Genomic DNA, 13770 nt, shown 5'->3' with positions numbered 1-13770 from the left:
ATTTTAGCTGAAAATCCTTTTGATATTACTTTTACAAGACTACTTGAGAAGTCATGTCTCAGCTCCATGCCCTTCCAAATTCAAGGTTTAGATTTGGAAGGGTTTTGAGGGTAAGTTTGTTGATGCATTATTAGCATGTGTTAAATTTTGGGAAGGCTTTTTGAATGGGATCAGATTTTAAATTTTCCTTCTAATTTGAGCAATTACAAGCCATTTTTGGGAAGCATTCTATGGCCACAGAGCTGGCTCTCGTCTCTAAGAAAAGCCTTCTCAACTACTTCGGTGTCATTGGTGCTTCGAACACCTTAGACAACTGCTCATCTGTTCAAAATGCTCTCACTTACTACCAGTTAGTGATGGAAATGCTGGTCTATTTTTTTTTTTCCAATTAAGTAGAAAGTTTCACCTGGCTCAGTCCCAGTTTCTATTCCCTGAAAACACTTTTCATATTCACTGACAAATCTCCTGACATCGCTAAGACAAGCGATCATTTCCTGAGAGCTCCTCAAGCAAGGTGAGACCTGCTCAGTTCTTGGATGGCTGCTAACCAGGGAAATTCACTGGCCTGCAGGAAGCGATTAGGATCACCATTCGGAGCACCCTCCTCAGTCGGTGCTGGTGTTACAGGGGTGCAGCCTCTTGGACTGCAGAGTGAAAACCCGTTTTCTCACCCCTCCTAAAGATCTCCCAGATACGGTAACACCGCCCACTTTCAGTGTGCCTGGAGTGATGTTTAATCCTCTGTGCATTTCATGTAGCACTATCGAATTTCACTTATCGTCATTATTGATGAGTGACACAGAGGTTAAATGATTCCCATCAAGACATTTTGCTCAAAAAAAAAAATTAATACATCACTTTTCAGTCAACTGAGACACTTTGCTCAGATGCCAGTCAGATGGGTAAGTGCAGCAGGCAGGTACCTTCTCAGAGGGCTGCTTTGCCAGCTGGGAAATAGGGCCAATAAAGCCACCTGGAGATTACCAGGCTCTTGCTATACAATAACAGTGGGCAGAAAGGGAGACGCACGTTTGTTTCCTGCAGCTTGGCTGAGCCATGGAGGCTGGGAGCGCCTTTGCTCTGAGGTCTGCAGCCAAGGGCAGGATGCTGGCTTTGCCAAAGGGTGGGGCAGCCCACCTACAGACTCCAGGCCTGGGGCTGCTTTGCCTTTCCAAGCTTGCTGCGAATCAGTCCCAGCTGTTTTCCTCTGTTGCCATGGTCCTGTACATCCAAGCAGGTGGCTGAAGCCCTCTGAGCACAGTATGACTGCTGTGCCACCAGTCACACCACCTTTTCAGGTGATGGCTGCTCGCATGACCAGTCAACTGAGTAGCGGGCAGAAGAGGTAACAGAGCTAAAACCGGTGCTCTTGCTCCCGAAAAGCCCTTTATGTGAAGCTCCATAGATCTAAACTCTTCAAAAAATAGCTCTCTCTTATACTCACATAAGCATCACTTCTTTGTTTTGCTTTTGTCACTGCCAGTGGCTCCTCATGGCCCCTGAAATTTTTCAGGGGAGAGACATATTGAGGAGACAATGCCATGAAGAAAATTAGCTCTGCTTTGTCCAAAGCTTTGCTTCCTTCCCCGCTTCTCCCCTGATTCTATTTGATCTATTTTAACCACTACCACCACACTGTAGCACGAACCTTGGTGCTTTGGCCAACATCCAGCTGTGAAATGTGCGCTTTTCTCCTGCATGATTTCTCTGCAGGTGTCAGGAAAGCTGTTCCTCGTGCTCCTGAGTCAAAAGATGAAGTTGTCTGTCAAACCCAACCCTGGCAGAGAAGATGTTTTGTATGGGCAGAGCGCTCTGGGGTCCTTCCCAAAGAGGAACAGAAAAGGCATAGCGACAGGGGAGAGAGCAGGTATTTGTGAGGGTTGTCTTTATCTGTAGGCTTTCTGTATAGTGAATGGAGAGGGAAAGGGAAAGCGAGACTCCTTTAGAAGACATTCAGAGCATCGGACCAAACTTTTGCTTTGAAGTCTTTCCTTAAACATCCTTTCTCTATGGAGACTAACCCGAGCTGTACTTAAGAGTTAAGACTAGCCAGAGCAACCAAAGATTTATGCCACCCTATGCCCGATTCCCTGGTGCAGGAGCTGCCTTTTGAGGTTTGTTGCCATGCCCAGTGCTCCTTGCTGATACTACCCTCCAAAGGATGCTAAAGGCGTGACGGCAAAATAGCCTCTGATGGACAGACATAGCAGCCACAAGAGTCTGCTTTTTGTTAAGCCCTTGATAATTAGAGAAATATTTCCAGCAAGTGCACTGTAGCTGGGTGCAGCAGCTCTTTTGAAGCTGACAGCAGGCAGGCCACCATGCCCCCTATATCTGCCTGACAGGTCAGCATGGGGAAAATGGAAATAGAGAGGGGAAGGGACCTGTGTAATGAATCAGAGCTGCTAGGGCAATTGGAGGAAGCTCCAGTAGTCACAAACTTTCAGCATGCGTGGAAGCATCACTGTTCTTTTTTTAATTTTATTTTTATTTTTACAGCAAACATATTTAATATTGCCATTTCAAGTTTTACATGAAGCATAAATCAAGGAGAAATAAGTATATCGGGCACAACATAGGTTGTTTTGCAGCTTCTAAATTTCTTAAGTGTTAGGTCATTTCACTTACAAGTTAAATAGCTGTCTGCAGGAGGCCTTGGTTGGTCATAAATTGTCCTTCCAATAATATAAAACACACCATTTATTTACAACACGTATGCTCTTCCAAGTAGATCCAACAGCTCGTAAAGAACAAGAGCTCCTATGTCATCCCTACTGAGACCACTGCAATAAAGAGCGTTGGAATGACTCTGTACTCAGTAAGTGCAATCAGATCCAGCAACAGTAGCTTTTATGGGCTTTTTCTCCCCTCCAGGAAAACCTGAGATATTAGTGCAATATTAAAGAGCTGTGATAGTTTTACCCAGAATGAGATCTTACTCCTATGCTCCCACTGGTTTTGGGAGTGGGATAAGGTTAACACTCACCAAAGAGGGTCAGAATCAGCCCTGTTAGGATGGTTTGTTTTCATAAGGGATATGATTAATTAAAAAGAAGGTTAATTGAATATTATGCAGCTGCCACAGTAGTATAAACTCCAAGCTCTGGCTTATAAACAACATTTGTTGCAGAAGGGCTATTACTGGCTTACAACTGGAGCAATGAGCCTTTCGATCCCTGTTTATTCCAGGACGGCCAAGCAGTAAAAATGCACATGCTGGCACATGACCTCAGGTGGACTCCTAGGAAACCTTAGCCCAGTTTAAGTAATAAATATGTTCTTACACGGGCAGAGGTGTGCCCTGATAGAACTCTGCAGTGAAATACAAGCTAAAAGCAGCATTTGATCTAGTTTAGAAACCCACTTTAAGTGTCTGAAGTAGAAAAGCAGTAGGAGCCGATGTGAGACTCCAAAGTCTTTTGTCAACAGAAAAGCTCTGAAAAATTTCCTTTTAATAACATTACTGCATTTTTTCAAATGTGATTTCTGAAGTTCTTGGACAGTATAGAGGGGTGTGATATTTATCCAATGGATTTGCGGACTAACAGGATCATGAACACATTAATCAACATCTTGTTCACTGGCTCAACCTCAGACCCTGCTGAGGGTGACTAGATCAGCGCAAGAGACCCATGGGATTCATCTCACCCTGCTGGAGAAGGTATCTAATCTAAGATGGCTACACAGAGTCTCTCTGTAATCAACAAGAAGAGTGACAGACATCTTACAGAGGAAAGCCCACCCCATCCTGCATGCCTAAAACAGAAAAGGTGAGTTCTGTCTTAGGATATACCAATCTCTTGCCACAAACTATGAAAGAAGCTTGGTGATAGGGTGAAGATTTGCCCCAAACTTACCTGAGTCTCCCAGTCAGCCCAGCAGGGATCCTGCACAGAAAAAAATGAGGACATCCTCAGCGGTTGCTCCTGCATGAACCTGCTAGTTCACCTGCACCAAGTGCCAGGGCTGAATCACTGGCCAACTGCTTTGCTCAACAGCTGACTTTATTCCAAGCTAATTGCTGTGCCCATGAGTATCACCTGTGAATAGCTTCCCCACTCCCCTTTAAAGCTCTAGCCCTGTCTGCACCAACCCACCCCTATGAAAGTTCAAAATCAGTCTTGGGTGGTCAAACTAACCCTTGCTGCAGTCAAATGAAATCTTTCTCATCAATAGGTTGGAGTGGGCTCTAATTGGATCACGACTGATGTATCACCATATTGCTTCCCATCACATGCACAGAGGACACATTACTTTCTCCTTTCTCCAAACCCAGTATACAACTTCTTGCTGTCATGGCCTACCACAGCTCTGCTGATCTGTCCTATTTTTATCCCCTTTTGGATACTGACCAAGATGACCAAGAAGCCATTTTACCATGAATCTTCTGGTTGCGAAATTTCCTCAGCCCTTGCTTTGAGCCCTTCTCCCGTGCTGCCCCTGTTGCACTGCCATCCTCCTTCAAACCACCTCTGCCAAGACGCCAATGAAAAACACCTGGGCAGCATGGCTGTGCTTGCAGCAGCACCCTGGCCTTACTGCCTCTCTTTTTGCCACCTTCATCCCGTTGTTGACTGGATGCTCTTCAAGGCAAGGCCCCTGCACATCTGTGCAGTGACTCACACACCAGGCCCACCCAGCTCCTCACCAGCTGTTGCTAAGCTCCACCAGAGTCCAACTGACTGTGTTGGTGTGGCAATGACAGACCAAGACCAACCACCATTACCAGTAAAAAGCAATAACAACAGGCACAAGGAATTATGAAAAAAAATTACTTTTTAATGTACAAAAGGTTTATATACAGGTTCAGCATGTTACCTCCATTCTTGTGATGTAGAAAACAGCTAAAAATGTTCTTAAGATATAAATCTGACAGAACAATTCACCTACAGTACTTTTAGTAATGATGTCTTCTATACATAATATATACAGTGCTGGAATGGTTATTATAATACTTTTTAAGTAAATGAAGGAAGACCACCGCTTCTGAAAGTCTGAGAAATCTCAAGTCATTGGAGATTTGGTTTTGCTTTTGTATTTGATCCTTTGCTAATGAGATATCTGTGAAGGGGGACTCAGTAGCCATCATTGCCCTTCACAGCTGTTGAAAAAAAATCAGATTAACAGTTGAAGGACACATGAAAGCCTGATCCATCTCAGCACAAGGGATGCCCAGTTGTATGCCAAGCGTCCAGGACAAAATACAATGTCCTAAAATATGTTCTGCCCTCTTTTCATAAATGCAAAAGCAAGGGCAAGGTCAGTAACCGCAGGAGAATATATACAGTGGACTATAAAACAATCCCTTTAAACACAACTTTCACGGGAGACACAAATAAACAGCCAGGCACCTTGCTCTGCTTTCCTGTCCTCATGCACCCTGGACATCAGCAGGAGTCACAGGGGCCTCGAGGGCTGAAGGGCAGGAGTGAGAGCATCCTGTGCACACCCTCTGCATTTGGGATGGGGGTGGGTGAGCTTGCAGGATGCTGAGCAGCCCCTCCGTGTGCCAGCCTTGCCCAGGCCTACCCAGCAGCCACGCTGTCCCAGCCCACCGCTGCCACAAACGGCTCACCTGGAGGAGGTAGCATGTGGTGTTTTCATGCCAGCCCCTGGGCATGCAAGGCACAGTGAGCCCGACATCAGTTTGTGCAAAAAAGAAAGCAGGGACACCAGAAAGCATCTTTACAGAACTGTCACTGTCCTGCGCCGGGGATGGAGTCAGATGCAAGTGAGAACACCATATCAATACGAGGGGGAGAGGGGAGATGGGAAGGAGAATGAAGTTCTGCAGATGCTTGTCCGGTCAAACTGTGAGAACCTGGGGAGGATGTGACACTTGTCCCCTGGCCTCCAAAAGGTGGAGTACCAAGTATTTGATGCTGTGAAAGCAGGATGAGGAGAGTTGTCCTTGTCCAATGCGGTCAGAAGTTAAGCAAGGCCTCCTGTCCAAGTACATGCACCTCACAACTTCTACCCTTTTGTCTAACAACAGCAAAAATAAATAATGCAGCTAAGATTAACTTCAGTGCCAGGTGGGACCAGCCTGAAAACAGCTGATTGTTATTACAAGCAGTTACATCTTGGTAGAGGGTCTGGCTTTGGGAGGCCCCACTCCTCCCACCTCTTCCACAAGGACTTTTTTCCAAGAGATTCTCACTGGCCGAACTACTATTTTGACTCAAATACCTGTTTTGAGACTATCCAGATGTTTGCCTATGCTGCAGACTGCAGGTGCAGAGCTGAACTGAACCGGCTGAGCACAAAGAGTAGCTGTATACTGTAGCACAAAGCACAAGCCAAACTAACACCCCAGGTTGTCCATGGCATATTTTTCGGACACAGCAGCTCTTTTCACAGCTGACCAAAGCTGTGGGACATGTTAAAGTAGCACTGGGTGCATGCCAACAAGCCTCCTTGCGGGGCTGGGTGTATTAGCTCATGCTTGGCCTCGCATCAGTGCAGCCACGTGCCTGTTGTGTTCACGCAGCCCAGGCAGAACCCTGCATGGAGCACATTACGCAGATGAACCCTGGCCAGATAAACCAGCTCCCACAATGCTGCCACAGTGCTGACCGGGCTGAAACGATCATAAAAGTCTCTCCATCACCATCACATTTATATGTGAGCACCTCAGCACGGAAAACCCAACAGAAAGCAAAGCCGTCGCAAAGGTGCACAGGGATATGGTAATGCGTGCTTCAGAGATCTGACATTAAAGATGCATGCGGGGCCCCCGCAGAAAGTCAGCGCGCTCAGAAGGCGCAAAGTTATGCGTGTATGTCAGTCTGTACGCCAGAGCCTTCCTGCCACGGGGGATTATTTCCCAGTGATTGCTGTTCCCAGGCCTCTGCTCCACTCTGCACATGATATAAACCACGTTGTAAACACAGCTGATCAAAGTGTGCATTCACCTTTTATGTGTCTCATCAATGTGTCTTTCCAATGTTTTCTCAGAAACACCACTATGTTTTTATAAATGTACATTTTATATACGCTTCTGGCAATACACTATATTTGATTTTTAAAGGAAGAGAGGCCTTGGCTACTTAACACGAAAGCGTGGTAAGGCACTTTGCTGAAAAGCCATTTGGAATCAACGCTTTTTGCAAGGTACAAAGGTATTTATGGTATAAAACAATACTGCTGGCAGAGGGCTTGTTCGGAGACATAACTAAACCCTACTCTCATCAGAGCAGAATACATATTATGGCTTTTATTCTGATCAAAACCTCATCCTCCCGTTTCTTTCTGGAGTGTGTTGAAAATGGATTTTTTTGCAAACATAACTAACGGAAAATGATGGGGAGTGCTATTTACAGGGCTGCTGGGGAGGGAGGGTTTCATCTCTAAGCACACTCATGCTGTCTCCTAGCTCCGGCAAACCAAGCCAAAATGAGGTGCACCCTTGCGGTGCTGAACTGCCTGGATATAGTTTACATAATTCTGTACAGACACTTTAAAAAATGTTCGTTTTGAATCCCTTTAATGTATTTAATACTTATAAAAAAAGAATCTACTCTATTGAAACAGATTATTTTTGAAAAGCACATTCATAAACCTGCTTCGCGCAGAGCCCCTTGGATAGCGCTAAGGCCTTGTGCTTTACTGTTATGACATCATGTTTAGAAATTTACTCTCTTCTGCCAGCGTGGTTAGCATGGAGCTCATATCGCCTATTGCCATATTGCTTATTCCCGCGGGTATGGTGGGCAGTGTCAGAGAGTTTCGTGGAGTCGTCAGGCGAGAGGAGTTCTGGGAGAGGTTCTGCAGGATGCTGGGGCTCAGGGTTCCTGACATCAGGCTCGAATGGTCCCCATCGTCCATGATGGCATCAAAATCTATCTGGGGTGGCTCAAGGCCTTGCGAGTCCACCGTGCTGGATACCTGGTTCGCGCCCGGGGAAGGCAGAGCGGCCGGCTTGCTGTTCAGCGCACACTGCTGCTGTCTGACCCGGCAGTCCGCGTGATTATCGAAGCTGCTGTTTTGTTCATACATGTGGATTTGACCGTAATAGTACATCAAATTGTTTTCCCTCATGCCGTCCGCGCACTGCTGGGCTGGTGCAGGCAACATGTTGCTTGTTCTTTTATGCATGGCCTCTGCCGCCTCCTGGCCCGGGCTGATGGTGTTTGTAGGGTGGGGAGTTCGCATGTAGCCCAATTGCTGGACGGTGCGGAGGCCTCGGGGTCTGCTGGCCGGGCTTGGCTCGGGCGGAGGATGAGGCTGGACCATGCCGGATGGATATGCCTGCGTGGCCGAGCCCATCATGCTTTGCTGAGGCTCAAAGCTGGGCTGGTTGGAGGTCATGATGGGCTGATGAAAGGTCTCTTGAGCCATGGGGAAGTTCAGGTGGGTCGGCTGAGATGAGTAGTTCTGCTGACTCGGTTCATGCATGACCTGGCCCAGCATTGTGCGCTCGCTGTTGCTGCCAACCATTAAAGAAGGGTTGGTCGCCATGTCCACTTGCTGAGGGTGAAGGTGGGGTCTGGACTTTGCTGCCATGCTGCTACAAGAAGGAGAGATCTGATTTGGGTTGCCACTGATTGCACTGGGGCTCAGCATCTGATGAGGTTGGTTATACCCTGTGTGCAAGCCCAGATCAGGGTTCATGCTGGGGCCTAGGCTCATGGGCTGCTGCCGCAGCTGCATACAGTTTAGCCTCTGCCCATCCATGCCCACATTTCTTTGCATAAAGCTCTGCTGTGTTACATTCATACTGTTCTCTGGCAGCTGTATCTGCTGCTGGTTATAGTTCTGGTACTGACCAAAGTTCTGCTTCTGCTGGACCACTGCTAAGTTCCCTTGTGAAAACTGCTGCTTCGACTGATTGGACATGATATCAACCGTACCTGAGCTGACTTCGTTCCACTGGACGGGCATGTTATTTTTATTCATGTCTGAGGAAGCATCAAAGCTCATGGGACACTCTGCCATCATGGGTCCCAAGTGGCTCATGCTCGTCTCAGCCGCTGCCATCCTGCGCTGGCTGGGCAAGGCTGGAGACTGCAGCTTCCCACTTCCCTGGAAGCTCTGCATCTCATTGCTGTACCCCATGGAAGTGCTCTCGGCTGCTGTACCATTGCTCTGGGATTTGATATACTGCACCACATCATCTGGCAGCACAATGTCATCATCTCCGACAGGTGCCTCCACCTCCCCAGACATGGCTTCCATGGCGATGTTTTCACTGATGCTCAGCGGCCGGGGTGAGTAGGTATGCCGGGGGAGGCTCCCATCTGAGCGCCCATAGTTCTGGAGGCCAAAATTCCTCCTGTCCGTGGGGTGTGGAGGATGGAAGGGGTTCATGCTGTTGGTGCTGTTGAAGCGGTGAACTCGTGGGAGGGCTTGGGGGTCTCCTGCAGGTCTCCTCACCGGGTCGCTAGCCCGTCTTGTGCAGTTGCCTGGCACCTCATGGGGAAACGCTGCAGCTGATGGATAGCCATAAGTGTTACCGTCGCTGCAACGCCTGGGGCCTGGTGGGAGGCGGATGGAGGGCAAGGTGGGATCTGGTCCATCCATAAGTGAGATTCTGTTCTTCAGGGTCATCCTCTCCATATTCGGCAGGGGAGTTGGAGGAGGGCCCCCTGTGGCAGCAGCATACTTGGCTTTCAGCCTGTAGTGCTGGGCTGGTGTGAGGTTTAGCAGACCCGGCATCCCACTGCACTGGCTCGCCTCGCTTGACCGACGGGAGGCATCCGTCGAAATTGGGTCATAGGAGTCAGCAGAGCTTGTGTTATTGGGACGGTGCCCAAGCTGTGAAGCCTCACTGGAACGGCGGCTGGAGAAGTAGGGGGAGATCCCTGATGATCTGCGGCTGACAGTGTAAGCAGAGCTGATGGTGCTTGTTGTACTATCACGGCGCTCGTTGAGTTGGTTCAGCATTGTAACCTCATTGACAGACAGCTCCATTATTCTGGGATTAGGCAGCGTAGCAGAAGAACCACCACTACTTTCTAGAATAGAGCCTGAGAGAAAAGTTGCAGGGAAGGAAAAGGTTTAGTTAGCTGAGAAATTCCACTTGGTAGTGTTCTTGGTGCCAGAATACAGACACACAAAGCCATCCCCAAATATTTCACAGGAATGACAGTGGATTTAATTTGCTGCCATTGAATTCAAAGCTTCCTCTCCAGCTCTGTGTCCATGCACAAAAAGCAAGAAGGCTGGGGAGAGAAGGCAAGAAGTCCCTGTTGTAGAGTCTTTGCAATGTGTACCCCACTGACACTCAGCTGCTGAGGGAGGGCCTTCACGTGGACTTCTCTTAGTAGGAAAAAAGCAGGACGGGTGTGAACCATGCCACAGGGACAGCACATGGCTACGGCCACAGCTGCTCACTGGGACAGATGCACAGGGCTGAGAGCCCAAAACTTGGCGTTCAAAGGCTCTTCCCAGAGCAAACCAAGAAGTCTCAATATACAAGGCCCTGAGGCTTAGTAAAACCCAGGCCCCATGCCTTGGGACTTCTTGGCAAAGTCAGAGGAGCACTGAAGGGATCACAAAGATGCCTGTAACAGGAATCCACAGCCAGTGGGAAACTAGTATATGAAGCTGTAGGCAATGGCCAGGAACTCTTGAAGTGACAAAAGCTCTCTTGGAGCAAGATCAGGGTTGAAGGGCTTGTCTTGATTGTTGCTGTGCTCCAGCAGTCTCCCAAGAGGCACATTAGCTCTTGGGGAACTGTTACTGCTGGAACAAACCCAAGCAGTCTTGCGGCTGCCACTGGGACAGTGAGGACAGCTGTGTCTGGGTCCTGGGCAAGCCCAGAAACAAAGACACCAACACCTCTGCCTTCCTTCATAGCTCTGTAGCCCTGAGCATCTGGGTGTCTGTTGCACATCACCAGATGGCTGTGTTCACACCCAAGCTCTCCATTTTACCTGATACCTCTATCCAGCAAGGCCTGACTCAGAGGCAAAAAGAAAAGATCCTCCTCCAGGGCAGACTCTTGGTTATGAAACCAGAGTCAAACTCTGGAGGGTTCCTACAGGACATGACTCAAGTACAGGGCTTACCGTTTCCTGAGATGGGAGGCAGCTTGGTGTTTCTGGCTTGTGGAGCTGGGCTCACCCATGAGCAGGAATCCTTAACTGTCTTGAGTTTCTCTTTCTTGAGCTGTTCAAGTCGTTGCATCGTCGTCATGTGTTTCCTTAGCTGCAGGCTGACTGCCGAATTACCAGATGAGACCGTTGAGTCCACAACAGGAGCATTGTCATCCAACGCCGTCAGATCTCCCAGACTTCCCCCACTGTGCATGTTCATTTCTACTCCACTGTCATTGTTGTTGGTGCTGCCAAGGGGTGACGGTTCACTGCTGCACGACGACTGGCCACCAGGACTGGACTGACACATCTTGGGGAAGGAAAAGAGAAGGCATTGGGCAGGTGGAAACATGGATGGAAAGAAACCAGGAACCCCAAATCCTCAGCAGGCTCTACATGTTTGACTCTATCCCAGGCTCTCCTCTCTCTTGTTAACCTTCCCTGCTGCAGGGCTTCAGCTCTACCAGAGGACAGGGGCACATTCTCTGGGGGAGGAGGGCAAGGCAGCACCCCACAGCTGGAAAAAACTATGGTGGGGGGTTCAACCGGATGATGGTGAGAAACCAAATGCTGTTCCTCCAAAAGATTAAGGACAGATGCTTCTCGAAGAAAAGCAGGACATTACCTGGTTGTGCAAGGTATGTTGCAGCAAGCACTGGCTTATCTAACATAGGATCAAGGCCTAAGTATTTCAGACACAACATATTTCTGTCTTTAAAATACTCTAACATATAATTAGGTTAGCTGACAAACTTCCCAGCCAGATAAAAACCTGGTTCACTGTTTGCAAACTCCCACTTGCAGATAAGGCAGATAAGCAGCATAAATATTTATTTTATTTACATCAGGAATTGCATTTCACATTGAGGAGTTTATTTGTAGCAGACACTAAATGGTCTGAACTTGCTCTGAGGTAGCTGTTGCTGCTACCAGACAGGATGCCTGGATGCCTGGCTTCTCTGCTCGAGGCTCAGGCTCCAGCAAAAAGTGGGAGTGCTGAAAAGGCAGCATACTTTGCCTCAGGCCAGGGTGGGAGTGCGGGGTGATGCCCTGTTTCACTTTGCTCGTAGCAGCCCTCATAGGCAGGGCTCACTGCCTCTGATGGCCTCATTGCCCTTCAATCAGGATGACAGACACTGTAATCCCAGGATTAGATGGCAAATTGTGATGCTGGGAGAAAGGCAGCAAAGGGAATCCTCGGGCACTGGGCACCGTGTCCTCCCCATTTCTGCACTCAAGCAAATATCCCCTGTCCCTCCCCATCGCTCCGCAGCTGGAGGCAGGAGGTCTGCAGGAGACCAGGCTTTTTACAGCTATTTTAATACAAAGGATTTCTTTGCTCACCTTAGTACCGACTGTCCTTAGGAAGGTAGAGTAAGGAAGGGTAAGCGGGAATAAAGAACAGGTTGTTAGGACAAAGGCAGCATTAACAGAAAGGACCATGTTAGTAAAAGGAGGAAGAGGGGAGTGCAGAATACAACACAAATTTCCAACATCTTCCCCTCTCCCATACTCTGTCTTCCCTGCTTTCCCTCTTCGAGGGCCCAGATAAAAACCCTTAGGAGAACTTCCCACCTGTCTCCATGGGTTTTGAATGAGACCCAAAGATGGGTCAAAATAAGACAAAGGGTCTTGGAGATATGGGAACCAGTGAAGCATCTCACCCCTCCCACCACCCTGACCTTAACCAGGAAGCAGGAGTTGGACGTGGGCCCATCAAGTCAGATGCAGCCCCATTAAACGTGCATGAGCGAAGTAGGCAGCACTGGATGGGGAGAGCAGAAAGTAACATCCGACCCATGGCCCTGCCACCAGTGAGATGGCTTGGCTGCGACCCTGGGAGTTCAGAGCCCTAGAAAAACAACCCCACACCTTCGGAAGAAACAGGGTGGGGAACCGTGGTTGTGTCCATGTTTTCACTGAAAAAAAATCCAAAACACACAGAGGAAGAGCATTGGAGAGAGGTCATTCTGTCCAGTGGTTCTCACACTCAGTTTCTGTAACCCAATACAGAGCCTCATCATGGTATAACTGTTCCTTTAGTCAATTAAAGACATTTTAGATGTGAAAATACTCAACTCCTTCCTAAGCAAAACATGCTGCTCATTAGTAATTTGTCCAACAACACATCCCTTAACCTTTTTCATAAAATCTTTGTAGCTCCAGGGCATGTTGTTTCATAGGAATAACAACATTTTAGCCTGAATTTAATTCAAGAAAATATATATATATTGGAGCTCAGTCCTTTCAGCTCCAGTGAGAACCCTGGGGACAATGTGAACACTCTCCTTTGCAGGTGAAGGTCTTTCTAATGTATCCAGCCCATACCCTGCCCGACTCTGAGCTGGTGCAGCAGACCAGAACTTTGGGTATGAAGGGTGAAGAGAAACATCAAAAGGCAAAAGTTACCCGCGTGTTGCAATGCTCCATCTCCTCCACCAGCAGTGGTGTGCTGAGGAGCAGGTGGGCTCCCTACATGGGGTGGAAGAGGCTTGAATGTGTTTGAACCCATCACCATACACACCTTGTTAGCATCATCAACCATGATACTGCCTACTGTGGAGCTGCTGTAATGGCCAGAAGGCTGATGAATGGTCTTTGCTTCAGCTGGTGGCCACTCATAGGGCTGCACAATATGATCAGGGTTGACTGTAAGCCCATACTCTGTGGGCCACAGCATTGCTTGCATGTTTACTCCTGGTTTCACTCCCCTGCCCTATGGTCCAACTAC

At 48.2% G+C, this 13770-nt stretch overlaps 1 protein-coding gene across 3 annotated transcripts in view; it reads right to left on the bottom strand.

The window, feature by feature from the left end:
• Positions 1-4764: 4764 nt before the first annotated feature.
• The window catches only part of GLI2 (GLI family zinc finger 2), a 199924-nt gene continuing 190918 nt past the window's right edge, over positions 4765-13770 (bottom strand). For all 3 annotated transcript variants that reach the window (XM_005432460.3, XM_027804507.2, XM_027804510.2), the window contains 2 exons: positions 11013-11349; positions 4765-9968 (listed from right to left, as the gene is read on the bottom strand). In XM_005432460.3, coding sequence (XP_005432517.1) covers positions 7612-9968; positions 11013-11349 — 2694 coding nt within the window. In that variant the 3' untranslated portion in view covers positions 4765-7611. The remainder of the gene's footprint in view (positions 9969-11012; positions 11350-13770) is intronic.

The sequence above is a fragment of the Falco cherrug genome, chromosome 8 (assembly GCF_023634085.1).
Source record: "Falco cherrug isolate bFalChe1 chromosome 8, bFalChe1.pri, whole genome shotgun sequence".
Classification (NCBI taxonomy): Eukaryota; Metazoa; Chordata; class Aves; order Falconiformes; family Falconidae; genus Falco; species Falco cherrug.
This window is presented reverse-complemented; position numbering and strand designations above follow the sequence as displayed.